This window comes from Aotus nancymaae, unplaced genomic scaffold, assembly GCF_030222135.1.
Source record: "Aotus nancymaae isolate 86718 unplaced genomic scaffold, 86718_ANA_hifiasm-v0.15.2.pri h1tg000030l, whole genome shotgun sequence".
Lineage (NCBI taxonomy): Eukaryota > Metazoa > Chordata > Mammalia > Primates > Aotidae > Aotus > Aotus nancymaae.
In genome coordinates this window covers 22,893,502-22,919,073 of record NW_026988443.1, presented here as the reverse complement: position 1 = coordinate 22,919,073, position 25,572 = coordinate 22,893,502, and the positions used below count along the sequence as shown (strand labels likewise).

The 25,572-nt window shown below is 43.1% G+C and overlaps 1 protein-coding gene and 1 non-coding gene across 9 annotated transcripts in view; both read right to left on the bottom strand.

Moving 5' to 3' along the window:
• The window catches only part of NFATC3 (nuclear factor of activated T cells 3), a 150,047-nt gene that overhangs the window by 31,359 nt on the left and 93,116 nt on the right, over positions 1 to 25,572 (bottom strand). For all 8 annotated transcript variants that reach the window (XM_012437341.2, XM_012437342.2, XM_012437343.2 and 5 more), the window contains exon 9: positions 5,824 to 6,831. In XM_012437341.2, coding sequence (XP_012292764.1) covers positions 5,824 to 6,831 — 1,008 coding nt within the window. The remainder of the gene's footprint in view (positions 1 to 5,823; positions 6,832 to 25,572) is intronic.
• LOC135277312 (small nucleolar RNA SNORA48) lies at positions 8,181 to 8,314 on the bottom strand. The gene has a single exon (XR_010344931.1). It is a non-coding gene; the product is annotated as a small nucleolar RNA SNORA48 (small nucleolar RNA).

The window sequence follows — 25,572 nt, the reverse complement described above, 5'->3', positions numbered from 1 at the left end:
TGGCTCACTGCAACCTCCACCTCCCAGGTTCAAGCAATTATTCTGCCTCGGCCTCCTGAGTAGCTGGGATTATAGGCATGCGCCACCACATCTGGCTAATTTTGTATTTTTAGTAGAGACAGGGTTTCTCCATGTTGGTCGGGCTGGTCTTGAACTCCCCACCTCAAGTGATCCGCCCACCTCAGCCTCCCAAAGTGCTGGGATTACAGGAGTGAGCCACCGCGTCTGGCCTGCTCAGCTAATTTTTTTAATTTTTAGTAGAGACAGGGTATCCTTATATTCCCCAGGCTGGTCTAGAACTCCTGGGCTTAAATGGTCCTCCCACCCTGGCCTCACAAAGTGCAGGGATTACAAGGCATGAGCCACTGCACCCTGCCAGAATCTATAATCTTAAGAATACCCTGGTCCCTTTCACAATCAAGACTATGGAGAAAATGGCATTTTCTTTCATGTATTGTTTGACACCCACTCTAAAACCTCAACACACTGACTAGAAACTTGATTGCAGATACTGGAAAAACTCCTAGAGTCAGGAAACAGGTCTTAGTCATTATTGTGCCATTAATTCAAGTGTGTTAACCTGGATGAGTACCTTAGACTCTGTGTAAAATTCAGGCTGGGTGTGGTGGCTCATGCCTGTAATCCCAGCACTTTGGGAGGCCAAGGCAGGCAGATCATGAGGTCAAGAGATTAAGGCCCCTGGCCAACATGGTGAAACCCTGTCTCTACTAAAATTATGAAAATTAGCCGGGCGTGGTGGCACACTTCTGCAATCCCAGCTACTCAGGAGGCTGAGTAAGAATCACTTGAACCTGGGAGGTAAAGGTTGCAGTGAGCCAAGATCACATTACTGTACTCCAGCCTGGCAACAGAGCGGGACTCCATTTAAAAAAAAAAAAGTCAGATGCTTTATCCATAAAACGAGAGCTATATGAGGATACTTTCCAGCTCTATAACTATTTTATTTAATTTTTGAGACAGGGTCACATTCTGTCACCTGGGCTGGACTGTAGTAGCATGACCACTGCTCATTGAAGCCTTGAACTCCTGGGCTCAAGCAATCTTCCCACTTTAGCCTCTCAAGTAGCTGGGACTACAGGCATATGCCACCATGCCCAGCTAACTTTTGTAATTTTTCCAGACAGGGTTCTGCCATGTTGTCTGGGCTGGGCTCAAACTCTTGAGCTTTTCTTTTTTTTTTGAGACGGAGTGTTGTCGAGTGCAATGGCACAGATCTCAGTTCACTGCAACCTCTACCTCCCGGGTTCAAGCAATCTCCTGCCTCAGCCTCCAGAGTAGCTGGGACTACAGGTGCCCACCACCATCCCTGGCTAATTTTTTTTTTTTTTTGTATTTTTAGTAGAGACAGGGTATCATCATGTTGACCAGGCTGGTCTCGAACCCCTGACCTCAGGTGATTCACCTACCTCGGCCTCCCAAAGTGCTGGGATAACAGGTGTGAGCCACCACACCCAGACCTTTTCTTGCTTGTATGCCCTACATAAATGGAGAAAAACTAAAATTGCTTTTACAGCTGCCCTTACAGACCTCACCTTTCTAGATCTTCTGTTTTTGCAACAAATCTTCATATAATCAAACAATGAAGTAAATTATCACAGAATTTTTCTAGAAATTCTCATTTGTTGTCTATCCTACCCTCCTCCCCTAAATCTCTCAACTTGTGGTAAACTAGAAAGAGTAGGTTCTAGCTTTGGGCTCTTTTTAGAAGGTAAAAATATCTTCATTGGTTAAAATAAATGAGCTGAAATGCCCTTAAAGATCCACTCAATAAATCTCCTATCTTCAGTTATATCACAAATGAGTGACACAAGGTCTCACTCTTTGTTTCAGGGTGAAAAGCAATGTGAAGAGTTAGTTTAAAACTGCTAAAAGAAGAACAAGCAACATTTTAAAAGCCAATATTTGCAGAAGCCTTTATTTCAAATCTGTTTTGCATAAAAGTAGCAGCCTGCTCTCTACCTCTTGGCTTCATCATTAAGTAGGGAGTGACACTTATGCCAGCTGTGCAAAGAACAAGGCAAAATGCTTAAATACCAGAATCCTCAAGTACTCCCAACACAGTGTGACAGGTCAGATGTAGTTGTGAACATGGGTTAACGCAGTGAAATTCTGCACACGCATTTCTGGAGAATATTCTCCAGGAATTAGAAAAGCCTTGAAGGATTACGTTTGGTACACAGTTCTATTCTAACCACCATGGCCTGCTGTATCTGGGAGGCAGCTATAGTGCCACAAGAAAAAGACTGGACTGATCCAGTCTCAGCTCTGCTGCTTACTACTTGTGTGATCTTTCAAAAGTCCAACTCCGTAAATGTCACTATCTACCTCAGAGTTTGAGGAAAGGTAAGGATTACATAATATATAGAAAAATGCTATGCAAATTTTTGGTGTTGCTCTAGTTTACACATACACCTTCTGTTTACACACAAATGACCTGGCATGTCCCCTCATGGCTTTAAAACCATCCTGTACCGTAATATACCAATCACCCCCATCCCCCACCCCTATGCCATACCTCACCCTACCACAGACATATCCTTCCCTAACAAACATATCCTTCTCTATTTCTGCTATATTATCTGATGTGCCCCGATCTTCATTTACTGAAAACATACTCAGGTAACCCTGAACCACACAGCTTTGAGCTGCCTGGGTCCACTTACACACAGATTTTACAGCCCTTCACATACACAGATTTCAATCAAACATGGATCTAAAAAATAATATTCTTGAATGTGAAATCTGCATATGTGGAGGGCTGACTTTTTAATTTTTTTAGAGACAGGGTCTCACTTTGCTACCCAGGCTGGAGGTGCAATAGCATGTGATCAGCTCACTACAGCCTCGAACTCCTGGGCTCAAGTGATTCTCCCACTTTAGTCTTCCTAGTAGCTAGGACTACCGGCACGTAACATGACACCCAGCTAATTTTTGAGGGGATTTTTGGTAGAGATGAGGTCTTGCTATGTTGCCCAGGCTGGTCTCAAACTCCTAGCCTCAAGTAATCTGTCTACCTTGGCCTCCAAAAGCACTGAGACCACAGCTGCTTTTCTTAAATGTGAGTTCCACGGGGTGACCGTGGAACTTGAGCATGCATGGTTTGATTGTACACAGGCAGTCCTGAGAAATGACTATGCCCATGGGGACTGGTTTTACAAGTCCCCCATACCAAAATCCATGAATGTGCAAATCCCTTATATAAAATGGTGTAGTATTTGCAAATAATCTACCCACATCCTCCCTTTAAATCCTATCTAGATTATTTATAATACCAAGTACAATGTAAATGCTATGGCAACTGTTGTAATATTATACTGTTTAGGGAATAAAGAAAAAAAGTCTGTATGTACATGTTCAGTACAGATGCAACCAACCATTTTCTTTCCCCTAAATATTTTCAATCCATAGATGGTTGAATCCAAGGTGTGGAACCCATGCATACAGACAGCCAACTATATTCATCCTCAAAAACTTGGCTCAAATGTCACCTACTCACAGAAGCTGCACTGAATCCTTCCTGTGAAATCTGTTACATATCTCTGCTGATCTTTTTTGTTATTTGAGGCAGGATCTCACTCTGTCACCCAAGCTGGAGTGCAGTGGCATGATCACAGCTCACCAGCTCAGGTGATCCTCCCACCTCAGCCTCCAGAATAGCTAGGACTACAGGCCCACACCACTACGTCTGGCTAATTTTTGGTATTTTGTTTTGTAGACATGAGGTTCTGCCATGTCGCCCAGGCTGGTCTTCAACTCCTGGGCTCAAGTGATCCACCCACCTCAGCTTTCCAAAGTGCTGGAATTACAGGCATGCACTACATGCACTACAGCTCCTGGTCTGTTTTTTTTTTTTTTTTTTTTGAGATGGATCTTTGCTCTTGTCACCCATGGTAAAGAGCAATGGTGCCATCCTGGCTCACTGCAACCTCCACCTCCTGGGTTCAAATGATTTTCCTGCCTCAGCCTCCTGAATAGCTGGGATTACAGGTGCATACTACCACACCCGGCTAATTTTTAGATTTTTAGTAGAGACTGGGTTTCACCAGGTTGGCCAGGCTGGTCTCAAACTCCTGACCTCAGGTGATCTGCATGCCTTAGCCTCCCAAAGTGCTGGGATTACAGGCATGATCCACTGTGCCCAGCCTCTTGTCTGTTAATCTCTTAATGTGTTTCTTTTATACCTTGCTTATAGAGACTTAGACCCCACTACACTGTGTAAGTAACCAGTTATATACTAGTCTGACTGGAAAGTCCCAGAAGATGGGATGCTAAATCTCATTTACCTTCCTTGCCCCTTGTGCTTGGGAGTTGGAATACCAGCTTTGCAACTAAGTAGTAAACTCAGTCTCTCCAGATCTGTAAAAGGAGATGGTTAATCTACAATTATTTTCCTAGAGTGAATTAATACAGAATCAGAGAGAAAGCTAAAATTCTATATCCATGTTTCAGAATCTTTACAATTTTTTTTTTTTTTTTTTTTTTTTGAGAGACGGAGTTTTGCTCTTGTCATCCAAACTGGAGTCCAAAGGCGCGATCTTGGCTCACTGCAACCTCCATCTCCTGGATTCATGCGATTTTCCTGCCTCTGCCTCCCTAGTAACTGGGATTACAGGTGCCCACCACCACAACCAGCTAATTTTTTTATCTTTAGTAGAGATGGGGTTTCACCATGTTGGCCAGGCTGGTCTTGAATTCCTGATCTCAGGTGATCCAACTGCCCTGGCCTCCCAAAGTGTTGGGATTACGGGTGTGAGCCACTGTGCCTAGCCCTACAATTTTTATATTGGACAACGGCTCTAGGTAGCTTTCACTGAATTCCTATTTAGACTGAATTTCACTATCATATATATGATAAAGCCAAGAATAAATTCTAAAACTGTTATCTTAAAATCCTATCTTGGACAATTTTTAATTATTGACTAAATATTCATGATTCTCTAATTTACTGATCTCACAAAAGCAGAAATTTCCATACCAACTTGCTATGTTTATATATATAGCTTCTTTTTATCCTGTGCCAACAACTACAGCAGCAGTAGTAAACTAGTCGCATCTTGTACCAATACCACTGACTGACTCAGCAAGCTGTCAGGGTACAGGTTCTTAACTTGTGTAAATCTCCTCAAGGATAAGAACTCTTTTTTTTTGAGATGGAGTCTCGCTCTATCACCTAGGCTATAGTGCAGTGGCACAATCCCAGCTCACTGCAACCTCCGCCTCCCAGGTTCAAGCAATTCTCCTGCCTCAGCCTCCTGAGTAGCTGGGATTACAGGCATGTGCCACCACGCCTGGCTAATTTTTTTTTTTAATTTTTAGTGGAGATGGGGTTTCACCATGTTGGCCAGGCTGGTCTTGACCTCCTGACCTCAAGTGATCCACCTGCCTTGGCCTCCCAAAGTGCTGGGATTTGAGGCGTGGGCCACCATGCCCGGCCAAGAACTCTGTCTTATACATCCTTCATATTCCCAGCATCTAGCTCCATCTTGCAAAAGGACAGCATTCAGCAATGTTTATGGAATTAACGGCCTTGAATTCCATTGTTTAGACACTGTGATCTCACTATATATTCTGGAAGAAAAGATGCCCTATTCAGCAACAGATATTAGTGGTAAAATGGATGCTAAGGCATGGATTTTCATAGCTATCCTCAAAGTTATATATTAACATATATTTCTAATAACAACTTATTTAAAGGCCCAAACAAATGCCAATAAGCAATCCATAATAACTTTTTTATGACACTTGGGAGAATAAAGTTCCTGAATCTTCACTACTTCAAGAACATACCACAGATGAACTTACCATCATCTAAAGTGATGTCCTGCAGACCAATGGTTGCAAAGTTAGGCTCCTGATCTTCTGGTTCAGGTTTAATGCTCACAGTTGCCCCGTCAGGTGGAAATGAAGCTGGATCACACAAACTGTGACATATTAACGATGAAGGTGCAGAAAGACCCCCCTGGCCTGTATTTTGTGCTTGAGTTGAGCGCTGTCCAGAATGCATTCTGGTGGCTGGAGACGGTAATGAGGCAGTTCCTGAGCTAGGAGACTGGTAAGACATGGGCTGAAGCTGAGGAGATGGTGGCCCAGAAAGTGGTGAACTAGCCAAGGGATGAGAAGCTGCTGGGGAGGCTGTTGCAGCAGACCCTGAATGTGAAGGACCATATGTAACAGGTTGCAACTGAGAAGAAGTCTGACCTGTGATCTGGTCAGCCACTGGAGAAGAAAGAGATCTTTGTCCTGTATTTGAACAATGATATCCCATTGATTGCAGATGAGGCAGGGTATGCACAGAATGAGGTGTATGTGCTAAGAGATGTCCTGTTGAGCCTGAATTTGAAGAATGAAATGGTATGGATGACAGTGGTTGACAGCCAAGATTCACTAAACTAGGAAGAGTTGCATCCTGCTGAAACAAAACTGAATCAAATTCTTGACTAGAGGCAGCATTAATAGGAAGACAAGTTGGTCCATTGTACACAGTATTAGTTTGCATAGGCTGATAGGAAGATCCCACAGGAGGTGTTGGTGTGACTTGAAAAGGCTGGTGTACAACTGGAGAAGGAATCACATGCTGTTCTTTACTAGCACTCTCATCTCTACACTGTAACTGTGGCAGATGGGATGAGGTCACCATGGATGCATATGTTTGTGGGATGGAACAAACTAAACTTCTCTGTGTTGACAGTACACTGTCGTGTGGGCGCTCTGAATCAGAAGAAGGCCTCTGGGTCTGAGCAGGATGAGGCACAGGCAAAGATGGAACTGAAGACAAATCAATCTCTTCTCTGTGCTCTTGCTTCATCAAAACTGAAAAGAAAATGATTAAAGCAAATATTAATATATAATACATAAAATAATTATGACAGGCCTTCATGCTAGGTTACATAACTATAGCATAAGCTGAGGGGCAAACTCAAATGCCTTTAAGGATGGCAGTTCATGTAAAATATCATATGTGTATGTGTGTCTGTGTTGACATATATATGTATAGATATACATGTTTTGCTTGTGTATAACATGAATATCTCTGGGAAGATGCATAAGAAACTATGCTAGAGTTGCTGTTGGGAGGGAAAACTTGGTGACTAACGGACAGAATTCGGAGGTTTACTTTTTACTATATACTTTTTATGGCTTTTCAATGTTTTTCACTGTGTATTTATTAACTATTCAAAAGTAAGTAACTAAAACAAAAAACAAAGCCCCTATGGCCTAATAAAGTATCGAATTTGGGATCCCTGATCTCAAACCTACCAGTCACCTGGTTTTACATGTTGCATCATGTACCAGAAATCATGACTCTGACATACATAGAACTTCTGCTTTACAACAGTTCTCACATGCATCTCATTTGATCCTCTGCCATCATGTGGGGATCAAAAAAAGTACTAAAATCCACAAAATAACAAATTCTGCAAAGTTGAGAGATACAAAATCAACATACAAAAATAATAAGTTATACAACTTATTCTATAAACTAGTAATAAAAAATCCAAAAAGAAAATTCAGGAAATAATTTTTTTTTTTTTTTGGAGACAAGGGTCTCTCTGTCACCCAGGCTGCAGTGCAGTGGTGCAATCTTGGCTCACTGCAGCAAGTAATCTTCCCACCTCAGCCTCCTAAGTAGCTGGGATACAGGTGTGAGCCACCATGCTCACGTTCATTTTTCGTAGAGATGAAGTCTTACTATGTTGCCTAGGCTGGTCTCGAACTCTCATGCTCAAGCAATCCTCCCATCTCAGCCTCCCAAAGTGCTGAGATTACAGGCATAAACCACTGTGCATAGCTAACAATTTCATTTATAATAAAATCAAAAAAGAATAAAATACTAAGAAATGAATTTAACCATGGACAGCAAGACTCATAACTGAAAACTACAAAACACTGCTGGAAGAAATTAAAGCCCTAAATAAATGGAAAGACTTGCCTGCCAGGTTCATGCATTGAAGACTTAATATTGCTAAGATGACAATACTCTCCAAAGTGATCTTTTTTTTTAAAAAAAATGATGTCCTTGAGTCATATAAAGTGATCTTCAGATTCAATGTAATCCCTATCAAAGTCTCAGTGACAGTTTTTGCAGAAATAGAAAAAAATCACTCTAAAATACACATGGAATCTTAAGAGATCCCAAATAGCCAACACAATCTTTTTTCCCATGTGTCCAAGGCATAAACCAGGAATAGGCATGACCAAAAGTCAAGCTGAAATAAATAAGGCATTGATTTTTCCCTGGTTTTTATGAGATGGGCAGCACCAACCAGACGTCACTCTACCCAAGTCAAGGACAACCAACATCATCTTGAAAAAGAACAGAGCTGGAAAAAATCAGGACTTCCTGATTTAAAAACTTACTACAAAGCTACAATAACTAAAACAGTGTGTGCCAAGCATGGTGGCTCATGCTTGTAATCCCAGCACTTTAGGAGGCCGAGGCAGGTGGATCACGAGATCAGACGTTCGAGACCATCCTGGCCAACATGGTGAAACCCCATCTCTACTAAAAACACAAAAAAATTAGCTGGGTGTGGTGGCATGCACCTGTAATCCCAGCTAGTCAGGAGGCTGAGGCAGGAAAATTGCTTGAACCCAGGAGGTGGAGGTTACAGTGGGCCAAGATCGCGCCACTGCACTCCAGCCTGGGAGACAGAGTGAGAGTCTGTCTCAAAAAACAAAACAAAACAAAAAACAGTATGATACTAACATAAGGATAGACATGATCAATGGTACAGAGTCCATAAATAAATCCTCAAATATTTGGTCAACTAATCTTCAAAAACAAGAGTGCCAAAACCATTCAATAGGAAAATAACAGTCTTTTCAACAAATGATTCTGAGAAAACTAGATATCAACATATAAAAGAATGAAGTTGGGGCCGGGCACAGTAGCTCACGCCTGTAATCCCAGCACTTTAGAAGGTTTAGGCAGGCAGATCAGTTGAAGTCAGGAACTTGAGACCAGCCTGGCCAACAAGATGAAACCTGTCTCTTTTGTTCTTTTATTTTTTTTCCAAATTCCTGTTGATTTGAAAAAACACTGTCCCTACTAAAAATATAAAATTAGCCAGGCGTGGTGGCACACACCTGTAATCCCAGCTACTTGGGAAGCTGAGCAGGAGAATCGCTTGAACCCAGGAGGTGGAGGCTGCAGTAAGCCAAGATCATGCCACTGCACTCCAGCCTGGGCAAAAAGAGCCAGATTTTGTCTCAGACAAATAAAAAAAAAAAAAAAAAAAAAAGAATGAAGTTGGAAACCTATCTTAAATAATGTACAAAAATTAATTCAAAATGAATCAAAGACTTATATTTAAAAGCTGAAACTTACAAGAGAATAAAATGACAATTCAGAACGAAAAAAAAATTCGCAAATAATATAGGTGAAAAGGGTTTAATATCCAGAATAGACAAAGAATTCCTATTACTCAACAAGACTAGAGATTTTAATGCAACCCTGGGGTTGACCTATATGAAACGGGTGTGTGTGTGTGTGGTTGACCCATATGAAGGGTGTGTGTGTGTGCGCGCGCGCACACACACGCCTGTCTGTCAGCAATTTTCTCTAAGATTGCTAATTACAAAGAATAAACCTAGAGACCGAACGTGGTAGCTCATGCCTGTAATCCCAGCACTTTGGGAGGCCAAGGCAAGCAGATCACTTGAGGTCAGGAGTTCGAGACCAGCCTGGGCAACATGGTGAAAACCTGTCTCTACCAAAAATACAAAAATTAGCTGGGCGTGGTGGCATGCGCCTGTAATCCCAGCTACCTGGGAGGCTGAGGTGGGAGGATCACTTGAGCTCAGAAGGCAGAGGCTGCAGTGAGCTGTGATTATGCCATTGTACTCCAGCCTAGGCAACAAAGCAAGACTCTGTCTCCAAAAAGTAAATTAAATAAATAAACCTAGAGATGCCATCTGGTGACAGTCTATCTGAAAGTAAAGCCAATAAAAGAAAAGCAGTAGTTTAAGAGAAAGCCTAAGATAACACTATTTGAGCTAAACCACGTCAGAGGCCAGCCTTCTCTTTTATTGTTTAAGCTAGTCTGAATTGGATTTCTGTCATTTGCAACTGAAAGACCCTAATGTACTTCAAGACAATCTTTTTGTTTGTTTGTTCTGAGATGGAGTCATGCTCTGTCGCTCAGCTGGAGTGCAGTGGTGCGATCTTGGTTCACTGCAACCTCTGCCACCCAGGTTCAAGCAAGTCCCCTGCCTCAGCCTCCCGAGTGGCTGGGACTACAGGCATGTGCTACCACGCCTGGCTAATTTTTTTTATTTTTTAGTAGAGATGAGGTTTCACCACGTTGGCCAGAATGGTTTTGATCTCCTGAACTCATGATCTGCCCACCTCAGCCTCCCAAAGTGATGGGATTACAGGCGTGAGCCACCGAGCCCTGCCAAGACAATCTTTATGAGGTAATTTTCACTGTTTTATAGATGAGTATACTGAATAGAAAATTAAAGATTACTAAGATTTCACAACAGTAAAATGGCATCAAAAGGTCTTGAAGCAGAGGTGGGAAGACTGCTTGAGGCCAGGAGTTTGATATAAGCCTGGGCAATATAGCAAGACCCAACAGGCCATGGTGGCTCACACCTGTAATCTCAGTACTTCAGGAGCTGGAGGTGAGACTGCTTGAGTCCAGGGTTTGAATCCTGGGCAATATGGCAAAACCCCATCTCTACAAAAAACATAAAAAGTAGCTGGGTGTGGTGGCACACACCTGTAGTCCTAGCCACTAGGGAGGCTTAGGGCTGATGGGGAAGAGGGGAAGACTGCTTGAGCCCAGGATTTTGAGACTAGCCTGGGCAATATCGTGAGTCTGTTTCATTTAAAAAAATAAAAACAAAAACCTTGGCCAGGCACGGTGGTTCACGCCTATAATCCCAGCATTTTGGGAGGCCCCGGCAGGTGGATCACTTGATGTCAGGAGTTTGAGATCAGCCTCACCAACATGGTGAAACCCCGTCTCTACTAAAAATACAAAAATCAGCTGGGTGTGGTGGTGGGTGTCTGTAATCCCAGCTACCTGAGAGGCTGAGGCAGGAGAATCGCTTGAACCCAGGAGACAGAGGTTGCAGTAAGCCTAGATTGTGCCACTGCACTCCAGCATGGATGACAGATCAAGACTCTGCCTCAAAAATATAAAATAAAAAACCTGAACCCAGGCCTTTTAATCACCGAAGTATATTGTATTGGAAAGGAAGATTCCACTTGACAATTCTATCATGCAAGCAGAGGCTACAAATATCAACCATTATTCTTTATCACATAAGAAAAAGTAGTAAATCCATAATTTAGGATGAATCTACCTAAAAAAAGGACAGCTCAAAGTAGGAATCAATTCATCTTGCTTGTTTTACTTAATGTGCATTTCAAAAGAGAAAGTCATCAGTTAATTTATTAGGTGTCAATACAATTCATTTCATTGTTCCCCTGGGCAAAGAGTTCTAGTATACTTTCCTAAAAATTATCTACTTAGCCTCCTACTGAAGTGCCATAGCTCATTTTAAAAAAATTTCTGAGCTCACACTTCATTGTTCTTTCAGGTTTTTTTTTTTGTTTTTTTTTTTGAGACTGAGTTTCGCTCTTGTTACCCAGACTGGAGTTCAGTGGCGCGATCTCGGCTCACCGCAACCTCCGTCTCCTGGGTTCAAGCAATTCTCCTGCCTCAGCCTCCCGAGTAGCTGGCACTACAGGTGTGCGCCACCATGCCCAGCTAATTTTTGTATTTTTAGTAGAGACGGGGTTTCACCATGTTGACCAGGATGGTCTCGATCTCTTGACCTTGTGATCCACCCATCTCGGCCTCCCAAAGTGCTGGGATTATAGGCGGGAGCCACCGCACCCGGCCTGTTCTTTCAGGTTTTAATATTAATTACTGTAATTAAAATCTTCACAATCTTTACAAAATATAAGTACTTCATTTTATGTCAAAAGAAGACATCAATGAGACCTAAATCTCATCTATTTACCAAACTCACAAACTACAAGTCTCTTCAAATAAACATGGTCTCAATCTTAAGATATCAACGTTCTGAAAGGTTAAGTATCTTACTGAAGGTCACATGGTTAATTCAAGGGTTCAGTGTCTGATTTCGAGTCTTTTGTTCAGGCTAAAAATTAAGACAGTCCTCACAGTGTATCTTACTGTAAAAGAAGTAATTAAATACTTTCTTTTTTTTTAAGAGACGGAGTCTCGCTCTGCTGCCCAGGCTGGAGAGCAGTGGTGCAATCTCAGCTCACTGCAACCTCTGCCTCCCGGGTTCAAGCAATTCTCTTGCCTCAGCCTCCTAAGTAGCTGGGGCTATAGGTGCAAGCCACCACACCCACCTTAATTTTTGTATTTTTTTTTAGTAGAGACAGGGTTTCAATGTGTTGCCCAGGCCGGTCCTGAATTCCTAAGCTCAGGCAATCCCCCTCATCTCAGCCTCCCAAAGTGCTGGGATTACAGGCGTGAGCCACTGCGCCCGGCCATAAACACTTATTTAGAGGTGCATTTGAATTCTACATTTTACTCTGAGCTTTACTGAACAAAATGGGCTCCTGATTTACCTGTTTTAGCCTCTAAACCTGGCAATTGGTGAATGCTCTCCAAACAATGAGACAACAACCCCAAGGATAGAGAGAAAGGTCATCACCCATCTTCCTGTTACTTCTGTAGCAATGCTCTTATGTTCCTGATCCAGGCCTCTATCCAGTTTCTAACTCTTGCTCAGGTATTGCAAGTATAGTTCACTGCGTCTATTAATTCCTGACCTCTCTAATGTCTTCATGTACTTACTTTATTTCAGAACCAGAACTGTTTCCTTGGACTACTAGATTCTTTTTTTCTCTTCTACTTCAGCTTGAACTCTGGTCTCAGAGAAGCCACAGTGAATCCTATATTCACATTTCTACAAAAGGAGGGAGACTATCCAAGAAAGCCTACTATCCCTTGATTAATCCTGATGAAGGAAAAAGGACCCTTGGTTACGTAACTAGTTGGTTACCATGCACTACAAAGGAGACAGAGGGACTGACTAAAAACTACAGAATAACATTCCTCTTTTTTGTATGATCCAATACTTACTACTATGTACCTGACTCACATCTGGATAGCTAAATTGAAAGTTCTGCTCTGCTAAACTGAGAGTTACTTCCGCTCTGCCAAATCAAGTATTGCCCTTTTGCCCATAAGGGTTTCAGATTCCAACATGACCAAATCATGGACACCCTCACTGCTGGTCCATCCAAGGTAATTTACTCTTGTTTGGAGAGAAATAAAGAGATCTTACAGTATTTAGAATGAGCTGAGTTTTAGAAACACATGAACTTGGCCAGGCAATGTGGCTCACACCTGTAAACCCAAAGTTTTGGGAGGCCAAGGTAGGGAGATCACTTGAGCCCAAGGGTTCAAAATAAGCCTGGGCTACATAGCAAAACACCCCCCATCTCTACAGAAATAAAAAAAAAATCAGCCAGATGTGGTGATGCACACCTGTAATCCTAGCTACTAGGGAGGCAGAGGCAGATGCAGAGGGATCTCTTGAGCCCAGGAGTTTGAGGTAACAGCTCTGACTATACCACTGCACTCCAGCCCGGGCTGAGGAGAGGAGAAGGGGAGTGGAGCAGAGTAGAGGGGAGTGAAGGGGAGGGCAGAGGAGAGGAGAGAAAAGATAAAAGATATAAAAGAGAAAAGAAAGGAAACACGTGAACTCTACCTTTTGTATTATATATGCCCATTCTCAAATTTATTTATTTATTTATTTTAAGACAGGGTTTCACCATGTTGGTCAGGCTGGTCTTGAACTCTTGACCTCAGGTGATCCACCCGCCTTGGCCTCCAAAGTGCTTGGATTACAGGCATGAGCCACTACGCCCAGCCCCATTCTCAAATTTAGAATGTTGGCACATGAAGAGATGCAGAAAAAAAAATCAACTGGTCTAGTCGTTTTCAAACCATGGACAGCTTGACACTCCCCTCCCCTTCAAGGAGTAGTAGGTGTGAAGAGTAGGATCCAGAGGACAAAAGCTCTGGATTTCCTCTTCCAGTGCTGATATGGTTTGGTTCTGTGTCCTCACCCAAATTTCATGTCAAACTGTAATCCCTACGTGTTGGGGGAGTGGCCTGGTGGGAGGTGATTAAATCATGGTGGTGGAATTCCCCCTTGCTATTTTTGTAACAGAGTTCTCATGAAATATGGTTGTTTCAAAGTGTGTAGTAATTCCCCCTTTGCACTCTTTCTCCCACTGCCATGTGAAGAAGGTACTTGCTTCCCCTTTGCCCTTCCACCATGATTCTAAGTTTCCTGAGGCCTCCCAGCCATGCTTCCTGTGCAGCCTGCAAAACTGTAAGTCCTCTTTTCTTCATAAATTATGCAAACAAAAAAGATTGGCCATCTTTTATTATTTTTTATATATTGGTTTTGTATAAGGTTTTTTTTTGTTTTTTTTTTGAGATGGAGTCTCGCTTTGTTGTCCTGGCTGGAGGGCAGTGGTGCAATCTCGGCTCACTGCATCCTCTGCCTCCCAGGTTTAAGCAATTCTACTGCCTCACCCCCCGGAGTAGCTGGAACTACAGGTGTGTGCCACCATGCCCAGCTAATTTTTTAAATTTTTAGTAGAGACGGGGTTTCACCATGTTGGCCAGGATGGTCTCAATCTCCTGACTTCATGTTCTGCCTGCCTCAGCCTCCCAAAGTGCTGGGATTACAGGTGTAAGCCACCATGCCCAGCCTTGTATAAGGTTTTACATGGAGAATGAAACAATCTAAAAACCATCAGTTTAGTCTTAAACTTTCAGTGGGTATTATCTGTGGTAAGGCTGAGACCTGATCTCCTGACTAAAGCAGTCTCTATCCCCAAGTCAGAACCATTACAATCCAAAAGTCAGTTGTCCAGTCAACTAGTTTGAAGATAGAATATACTTTCCCATAGGCACAATGTTACACATGAGAGTTTGGCTCTAACGCCGTGCCTAAAAGCCCCATTATTACAAAACTACAGCTCAGGTGGTACCTCAAAGTGCAAATAATTCTTGGCCTCAGATGGTACCTCAAAGTGCAAACAACTGTTGGCTTCAATCACTTTAGGGATGCTCGGGTGGAGTGGCGGTTCCCACATCAGAATCTCTGAGGTCCAGGGCATGGCAAAAGTTCAGTTAACACCTCTAGGGAAGGGTTCTGCGCTCTATTACATCTGCAGTTCAGCAAATTTCTAAGTCATATACATGTGTGAGAAGCAATCTTCATTTTATAAAGAAAATAAATGCTAGACAAATACTACTAAATATAATATCTACTAAAAAACCTTGGCTGGGCATAGTGGCTCATACCTATAATCACAGAACTTTGGGAGGCCAAGTTAGAAGGATCACTTGAGGCCAGGAATTCAAGACCAGCCTGGACAACACAGAGAGAACATGTCTCTGTTTAAAAAATAAAAAATAAGGCGTGGCAGTGCACGCCTGTAATCCCAGCTACTCGGGAGGCTAAGGCAGGAGAATTGCTTGAATGCAGAAGGTGGAGGTTGGAGTGAACTGAGACAGCGCCATTGCAATCCAGCCTGGGCAACAAGAGCAAAATTCCATAATAAATAAATAAGCAAGTAAATAAATAAATAAATAAACCCACCCTAAAAGAATCAGCCATTCGCAATTAATGATCATTCCCTCCAATGGATATTGATATTGGTTGGATCCCTATTGCAAGGGGATTGCCAAAAAGGTAATAAATTCAGAAATACTTTAAGAAAAAACAAGCAAAATATTGATGGCGGTGGTTGCCCATTTGGAGTGGCTGCTGCAATGACACTGGCTGCAGTGGGTGAGGTGTGGCCACGGCTGCGTGCTCCACAGAGCTGGTGGGAGCTGGAAACAGGTGGAAGCCCCGCCACCTTCTGATTTGGCAGAGTGGGAGCCCTGCACTTCCTGGGTGCAGTTGTGGTCACCCGGCTGCAGCTGCTGATGCGGGCATCCCTGTGCTCTTGGGGAAGGCGGGGGGGGGAGCAGGCAGAAGCCCCACCCTCCTGGGCACAGCTGCAGCCACCCAAACCATGGCTGCTGACCTAGGCATCTCTGCACTCTCAGGGACCCAGGAAGCCCCCCTCGACCCACAGACTTAGAGGTGCCTGCTCCTGGTGCCTGGCCTCTCCCCGCTTCTGGTGCCCATTTCAAACTTTGAGAGAAGTTAAGGCTGAACCCAGATGATGTTGCAACCCAGCCGGGTATGTGCATGCTTGGGGCAGTGCTGACACGCCAGCCCTGTGCCACTTTGGCCCCCTCCAGACTTTGGGCACCAATAAGCACGGGAGGGAGGTTGAGGCAGGGCTGAGAGCAGCTGCACAGGTTTGCAGGTGCCCCTTGACATGAACAACCTGGGTGTCATAAACAGTGACAGGAGGCAGGCAGGTTCCTGGGCGGAAAGAGGCGGGTCACTGGTGAAGCCCCACCATCAAGCTGGAGAAGGCCTGAAGTCTGGAGGCTGGGCTGCCATTCCCGTGGACCAGAGTGGGAACTTATGGTGCCTTTTCCGGGCCCACCAATGGCCACTCATGGACCAGTCAGCATGTGCTTCCTCTCTTCTGAAGCCCATGTAAAACCTAGACTCAGCCATACTAAAAAAAAGAGACAATGGGATGAACAACTGTGGAGAGGAGCTACCCACCCCCAGGTCTCCTCTCTGATGAGAGATGAGAAGATGACAGGACAACCTGCCTGCAGAGAGGAGCTACCCATCCTAGGGTGTCCTCTCTGCTGAGCAATGAACACTTGGGACACCCTGGTTGCAGAGAGGAGCTGCCCACTTTGGGTCTTCTCTGAGCTGTTCTATCGCTCAGAAAACCTCTTCATTCTGTTCACCCTCCACTTGTCCACGTACCTCATTCTTCCTGGGCACAGGACAAGAACTTAGTGGGGCTGAAAGAGCTATAACACAAACAGGGATGAAATAGTCCCCTTGCTCGCCATGTTGCTGGTGACAAGGAGAGAAGAGCTGTGGCTTTCGGTAGTCTAACCTAGGAGGTCCCTAAGACAGGGCTGTGACACCCTCTTTGGGGCTCTGAGATTCCTGGCATCTCCAAGTTTCTGGGAGCCACCATGTTCCCCAGTGCCAGCCATGGAAGCTGCTTGCGGCATCCCTGGTCTAGCCACAGCCTCACAGGGAGCCAGCACCCATGCTGGCACCTAGAAGCTGCCATGCCTTGCCACAGCCAGTGTGCCTGGCTGTACAGTGGCCGGACCGCCATGCTTGCTCACTCACACACCCCTTCCCGCTCAGCTCACCCCTAGCAGGCACAGGATCCAGGTTGGCAGCCCAAGGCAAGTGCAGCTTGCCAGGCTGAGTGGGCCCAGTGGGCTGTGGCCAAAGGTGCCACTAGCCACAGGAGTTTCCAGCTGGCAAAGAGACACCTCAAGGATCCCATAACAATATGACTATCTAAAAACTGTATAAGTAAAATTGTAAAAGGAATTATTTGCCATAAACAAACAAAAGGTTAAAATCTCTAATATAAAAAATTCATGGGCCAGGCATGGTGGCTCACACCTGTAATCCAAGTACTCTGGAGGCCAAGGCGGGTGGATCACCTGAGGTTGGGAGTTCACAAATTCATACAAATTAAGGAGCTAAACAAAATAATACTAACATAACAGAGACCAGGTAATACAAAAGAATACTAACAAGTTATTACAATTCTGTAAAATTCTGTTGATGAAGAAAAATTAAAATGTTCAGTTACAAATGATGTATGGGTTAGTCCCACCCATTTCCATTTTTTAAAAATTTTGTGGCCAGGCGCTGTGGCTCATGCCTGTAATCCCAGCACTTTGGGAGGCCGAGGCGGGTGGATCACCTGAGATTGGGAGTTCAAGACCAGCCTGACTAACATGAAGAAACCCCATCCTCTACTAAAAATAAAAAAAAAAAATTAGCCAGGCATGGTGGCATTGCCTGTCATTCTAGCTATTTGGGAGGCTGAGGCAGAAGAATTGCTTGAACCCAGGAGGCGGAGGTTGCAGTGAGCCGAGATGACGTCATTGCACTCCAGCCTGTGCAACAAGAATGAAACTCCGCCTCAAAAAAAAGAAAGTTGTTTATATGTGGACCAAAGGAATTGGAAGAACAGAAAGACTGTCTCAGAATAGAAGAGAATTTGAATGTTTTAATATAGTCCTTCCATCTGTCTTTTTAAAAAAATTTACAGTAATGTACTGGCTTTTGTAAACATTTTATTCAAAATTGTATTTCAGAAAAAAATGAAAAAAGCTAAATGCTACATGGAAAGATAGTAACCAACCAGAACAAGTACTATCCAAACACTCCTGTATGCCTTTTCTTCCTTATATTAGTGTATGCCACTTGATTTGTAATCTAACAACCCTAAGACCAGTGATGAGTTACAGTGCAATCCAATGTTCTCTTTCCATTCTAGAGCTCTATAGGTTTCCTTCCCAAATGTAATATCCTATAGGATTCTGCCTTTTTATTATCCTCCCAATTCGTGGGCTGAAAAGGCAGCAAACTCTCCTGGTTTGCCTTTCAATTACTACCATTATAAGGTAGTAATCAAAACCCCTAATCTGCTTGACTGGTTTCACTTTTTTTATTGCAGTCTGGGAAGCCCTCTCCTTTCTCATTCAGGTTAGAGTCTACAGTCCCTCACCTCAACAGTATTTGATAACCTCTTTGGACAAGATGTTTGGTATACCCCACTCTGGAAGAGATGCATACTCTACCACCTGCCCTGATGAATTTGAGTGGTGCTTAAGAAAGGTAAACAGTGGGTCAACTTGTTACCAAGTGGTATGAAAAAAAAAAAGGAGCCGGGCATGGTGGCTCACTCTGAGACTCCGATGGGCAGATCAAGGGTCAGGAGTTCAAGACCAGACTGGCCAACATGGTGAAACCCCATCACCACTGAAAATATAAGAATTAGCCAGGTGTGATGGCAGGTGCCTATAATCCCAGCTCTCAGGAGGATAAGGCAGGAGAAGCACTTGAACCTGGGAGGTGGAGGTTGCAGTGAGCCAAGATCGCACTGCTGCACTTAAGCCTGCGTGACACAGTATAAATCCATCTCAAAAAAAAAAAAAAATTAAAAGGGGATATCACCACAGATTTCACAGAAATACAAACCATCATCAGAGATTATTACAAACAACTCTATGTGCATAAACTAGTAAACCTGGAAGAAATGGATAAATTTCTGGACACTTGCATCCTCCCAAGCCTAAACCAGGAAGAAGTCGAAACCCTGAATAGACCAATAACAAGGTCTGAAGTTGAGGCAGCAATTAAGAGCCTACCACCCAAAAAAAGCCCAGGTCCAGACGGGTTCACAGCCAAATTCTACCAGACATACAAAGAGGAGCTGGTACCATTCCTTCTGAAACTATTCCAAACAATCCAAAAAGAGGGAATCCTTCCCAAATCATTTTATGAGACCAACATCATCCTGATACAAAACCCGGCAGAGACTCAGCAAGAAAAGAAAACTTCAGGCCAATATCCATGATGAACACAGATGCAAAAATCTTCAATAAAATACTGGCAAACTGACTGCAACAGCACATCAAAAAGCTTATCCACCATGATCAAGTAAGCTTCATCCCGGGGATGCAAGGCTGGTTCAACATACCCAAGTCTATAAATGTAATTCACCACATAAACAAAACCAAAGACAAAAACGACGATTATCTCAATTGATGCAGAGAAGGCCGTTGACAAAATTCAACAGCCCTTTATGCTAAAAACACTCAATAAACTAGGTACTGATGGAATGTATCTCAAAATAATAAAAGCTATTTACAACAAATCAACAGCCAATATCATACTGAATGGGCAAAAACTGGAAGCATTCTCTTTGAAATCTGGCACTAGACAACGATGCCCTCTCTCACCACTCCTATTCAATATAGTATTGGAATATTTAGCCAGAGCAATCAGGCAAGAAAAAGAAATAAAGGGTATTCAAATATGAAAGGAGGAAGTCAAATTGTCTCTATTTGCAGACGACATGATTGTATATCTACAAGACCCCAAAGTCTCAGGATATAAAATCAATGTGCAAAAATCACAAGCATTCCTATACACCAATAACAGACTTAAAGAGAGCCAAATCAAGAACAAACTGCCATTTACAATTGCTACAAAGAGAATAAAATACCTAGGAATACAACTAACAAAGATCGTAAAGGACCTTTTCAAGGAGAACTACAAACCACTGCTCAACGAAATAAGAGAGGATACAAACAGATGGAGAAACATTCCATGCTCATGGTTAGGAAGAATCAATATCGTGAAAATGGCCATACTGCCCAAAGTAATTTAAAGATTCAACGCTATCCCCATTAAGCTACCAATGACCTTCACAGAACTGGAAAAAACCACCTTAAACTTCATGTGGAACCAAAAGAGAACCCGCATAGCCAAGTCAATTCTAAGCAAAAAGAACAAAGTAGGAGGCATCACACTACCAGACTTCAAACTATACTACAAGGCTACAGTAATCAAAACAGCATGGTACTAGTACCAAAACAGAGATATAGACCAATGGAACAGAACAGAGGCCTTGGAGGCAACACAACACATCTATAACCATCCGATCTTTGACAAACCTGACAAAAACAAGCAATGGGGAAAGGATTCCCTGTTTAATAAATGGTGTTGGGAAAACTGGCTAGCCATGTGCAGAAAGCAGAAACTGGACCCCTTCCTGACACCTTACACTAAAATTAACTCCAAATGGATTAAAGACTTAAACATAAGACCTAACACCATAAAAACCCTAGAAGAAAATCTAGGCAAAACCATTCAGGACACAGGCATAGGCAAAGACTTCATGACCAAAACACCAAAAACATTGGCATCAAAAGCCAAAATAGACAAATGGGACCTAATCAAACTCCACAGCTTCTGCACAACAAAAGAAACAGTCATTAGAGTGAATCGGCAACCAACAGAATGGGAAAAAATTTTTGCAATCTACCCATCTGACAAAGGGCTGATACCCAGAATCTACAAAGAACTAAAACAGATTTACAAGAAAAAAACAAACAAGCCCATTCAAAAGTGGGCGAAGAATATGAACAGACACTTTACAAAAGAAGACATACATGAGGCCAACAAACATATGAAAAAATGCTCATCATCACTGGTCATTAGAGAAACGAAAATCAAAACTACATTGAGATACCACCTCACGCCAGTTAGAATGGCGATCATTAAAAAATCTGGAGACAACAGATGCTGGAGAGGATGTGGAGAAATAGGAACAGAACACTTTCACACTGTTGGTGGGAGTGTAAATTAGTTCAACCATTGTGGAAGACAGTGTGGCGATTCCTCAAGGACCTAGAAATAGAAATGCCATTTGACCCAGCAATCCCATTACTGGGTATATATCCAAAGGAGTATAAATCGTTCTACTGTAAGGACACATGCACACAAATGTTCATTGCAGCACAGTTTACAATAGCAAAGACCTGGAACCAATCCAAATGCCCACTGATGATAGACTGGACAGGGAAAATGTGGCACATATACACCATGGAATATTATGCAGCCATCAAAAATGATGAGTTCGTGTCCTTTGCAGGGACATGGATGAACCTGGAAACCATTATTCTCAGCAAACTGACACAAGAACAGAAAATCAAACACTGCATGTTCTCACTCATACGTGGGTGTTGAACAATGAGAACATATGGACACAGGGCGGGGAGCATCACACACTGGGGTCTGTCAGGGGGAAATAGGGGAGGGACAGCGGGGGGTGGGGAGTTGGGGAGAGATAGCATGAGGAGAAATGCCACATATAGGTGATGGGGAGGAAGGCAGCAAATCACACTGCCATGTGTGTACCTATGCAACAATCTTGCATGTTCTTCACATGTACCCCAAAACCTAAAATGCAATAAAAAAAAAGAAAAAAAAATTAAACCCCTAATTATAGGATTAATTATAATAGTATCTGTAAATTGATGATCAACATCAATGGTGCCCTTCAATTAGGTCTAGAATCCTACTACGTTTTTGTAGAGAACTTTCCCTTTCTTTACAAAACTGATTTCAAACATTCTCCATGATTGTCCGACTGTGAAATCATCCAAATTTCCCACTGCTCACACAGGACATGTCATTTTTTGCAGGAAAAAACTAAAGCTATCATACGGAAGCTCCTTAAAGTCTCAATTACTAAATCTACAAACTTTTTTCATCTACATCCATCTTAATCCATCTTCTTCCTCTTTCCTTCCATTCCTTCTCCCATCTAAGGCCCATTTTAAATCCTATCCCCTCTCATCTTTCCCAAAAACCTGATTATTCTTTATCATCACTGATGTTATCTGTATTCAAAACACTCTTGGTGTTTCAATCACCTTCTTAGGCTTATCTCATGTAAATCTTGCTCCCTACAGTCACTAATTTCAGAAAAGATTAAATTAGTTCTTGATACTTCATAAACATGGGGAAAATGATTTGTGAAACACAAGTCTGATCATATTACCTCTCTGTTAAAGCTCACTGTTTTTTTTTTTTTGAGACGGAGTTTCACTCTTGTTGCCCAGGCTAGGGTGCAATGGCATGATCTCAGCTCGCCACAACCTCTACCTCCTGGGTTCAAGCGATTCTCCTGTCTTAGCCTCCTGAATAGCTGAAATTACAAGAATGCGCCACCACGCCTGGCTAATTTTGTATTTTTAGTAGAGATGGAGTTTCTCCATGTCGGTCAGGCTGGTCTCGAACTCCTGACCTCAGGTGATCAGCCCACTTTGGTCTCCCATAGTGCTGAGATTACAGGCGTGAGCCACCACACCCGGCCTAAAGCTCACTTCTTACAGCTGTTTGAATACTCTATGATCCCACCAACAAGGCCTTTGCACATGCTGTCTTTGATATGCAATGTTCTTCCTCACTTTATCTAACACAGTAATTAATAGTATAGACTCCCCAGCCAGACACCTAGGTTCAAATCCTTTTTCTAACACTTACTACCTGTGTGACTTCAGTTGATTCATTTGTAAAATGAGGAGAACAGTGTTTACCTTACAGGGTTATGGGAAGATAAATGAGTTGTTATATGTAAAATGCTTAGAAGAGCACCTGGCACACACTAAATGCTCTAAATGTTTGCTAAGTAAATAAATAAACCTCTGTGTACTCTATCATAAAAGCCCAGATCCTAGAGCCAGATTGCTTGTGCATAAAGTTTGGCTCCAAGATTTATGCTGGACACTATGAGACCTTAAACATGTTACTTAACTGCTCATTTTTCTTATTTGAAAATAGAATAACAAAGCCTACATCATAGATCAATTATGAGGATTATGAGTTAATACAGGAAGGGCTAAGAACATCACTAAGAATACAGTAAATGCTAATAAATAACTATAACTTTCCAATTACCAACTCAAGTATCACTTCTTCATGAAAGCCTTTTCTAAAGCTGTTAGCCTATGCAGTGGTCCGTTATTTGCACCCACAGCACTGTGTCCCTTTGCTTCAGCCTTTACCTCAGTTTCTAATTACAAACTTATAAGTAATTTATGTATTTAGTGTCTTTTTTCCTTCTTTGAGACACAGTCTTGCTCTGTCACCCAGGCTGGAGAGCAGTGGCACCATCTCAGCTCACTGCAACCTCCGCCTCCGAGGTTCCAGTAATACTCCTGCCTCAGCCTCCCGAGTAGCTGGGACTACTGGTGCCCGCCACCATACTCGGCTAAATTTTGTATTTTTGTAGAGACAGGGTTTCATCATGTTGGCCAAGCTGGTCTGGTCTTTTTTTTTTTTTTTTTTTCAGATGGAGTCTCACCCTGTTGCCCAGGCTGATGTGCAGTGGCACGATCTTGGCTCACTGCAACCTCCACCTCCTGGGTTCAAGCAATTCTCCTACCTCAGCCTCCTGAGCAGTTGAGACTACAGGCGTGTGCCACCATGTCTGGCTAATTTTTGTATTTTTAGTAGAGGCAGAGTTTCACCATGTGGGCCAGGCTGGTCTTGAACTCCTAACCTCAAATGATCCACCCATTTCAGCCTCCCAAAGTGCTGTGATTACAGGTGTGAGCCACTGCATCTGGCCTTTTTTTTTTTTTTTTGAGACATTGTCTCATTCTGTCACACAGGCTGGAGTGCAATGGTATGATCCTGGCTCACTGCAACCTCTGCTTCCTGGGTTCAGGTGATTCTCCTGCCTCAGCCTCCTGAGCAGCTGGGATTACAGATGGGCGCCATCATGCCCAGCTAATTTTTGTATTTTTGTAGAGATGGGTTTTCACCACATTGGCAAAGCTGGTCTCGAACTCCTGACCTCAAGTAATCTGCCCGCCTTGACCTGCCAAAATGCTGGGATTACAGGCATGAGCCACTGTGCCTAGCACATATATCTAGATAGACAGATAGATAGATAGATAGACAGACAGACAGACAGACAGACAGACAGACAGACAGACAGACAGATAGATAGATAGATAGATAGATAGATAGATAATCGTGAGAGAGAGAGAGAGAGAGAGTGAGTCTTTTTTTTTTTTTTTTTTTTGACAGGGTCATATTCTGGTGCCCTGGCTGGAGTACAGTGGTATGATCCTGGCTCACTGTAGCCTCAACTTCCCAGGCTCAAGCAATCTTACCACCCCAATCTCCGAAGTAGCTGAGATACAGGCACATGCAACCACACCAGGCTAATTTCTAAAAATAATTGGCGCCAGGCATGATTTTCAGCTTTTGGAACATAAGTGGCCTTTAGAGACTGTAAGTAAGAATAAAGCCAGGCTTTAAAGGGTACAAGGCTGGAAGTGGTGGCTCATGACTGTAATCCCAGCACATTGTGAGGCTGAGGTGAGCAGATCACTTGAGGTCAGGAGTTCAAGACCAGCGTGGCCAACACAGCAATAACCTATCTCTACTAAAAATACAAAAAATAGCTTTTTGTTGTTGTTGTTTTGTTTTTTGAGATGGAGTCTCACTTTGTCATCCAGGTAGGAGTGTAATGGCACACTCTTGGCTCACCGCAACCTCTGCTTCCCGGGTTCAAGCAATCCTCCTGCCTCTGCCTCCTGAGTAGCTGGGATTACAGGCGTACGGCACCACATTTGGCTAATTTTTGTATTTTTAGAGATAAGGTTTCACCATGTTGGTCAGGCTGGTCTCAAACTCCTGATCTCGTGATCCACCTGTCTCAGCCTCCCAAAGTGCTGGGATTACAGACATGAGCCACCGTGCCCAGCCTATTCTTTTCATTTTCTATAAACCATTTTAAAGCTTTTGCAAGAGTAAATTTTAAAGAGCAGGTACACTATAATTTTTTTTTTTTTGAGACAGAGTCTCACTCCGTCACCAGGCGCCAGGCTGGAGTACAGTGGTGCAACCTCGGCTGACCGCAACCTCCGCTCACTGCAACCTCCACCTCCCGGTTCAAGCAATTCTCCTGCCTCAGCCTCCTGAGTAGCCGGGACTACAGGCATGCGCCACCACGCCCAGCTAATTTTTTTGTATTTTTAGTAGAGACGGGGTTTCATCATGTTGGCCAGGATGGTCTCGATCTCTTGACCTCGCGATCCACCTGCCTCG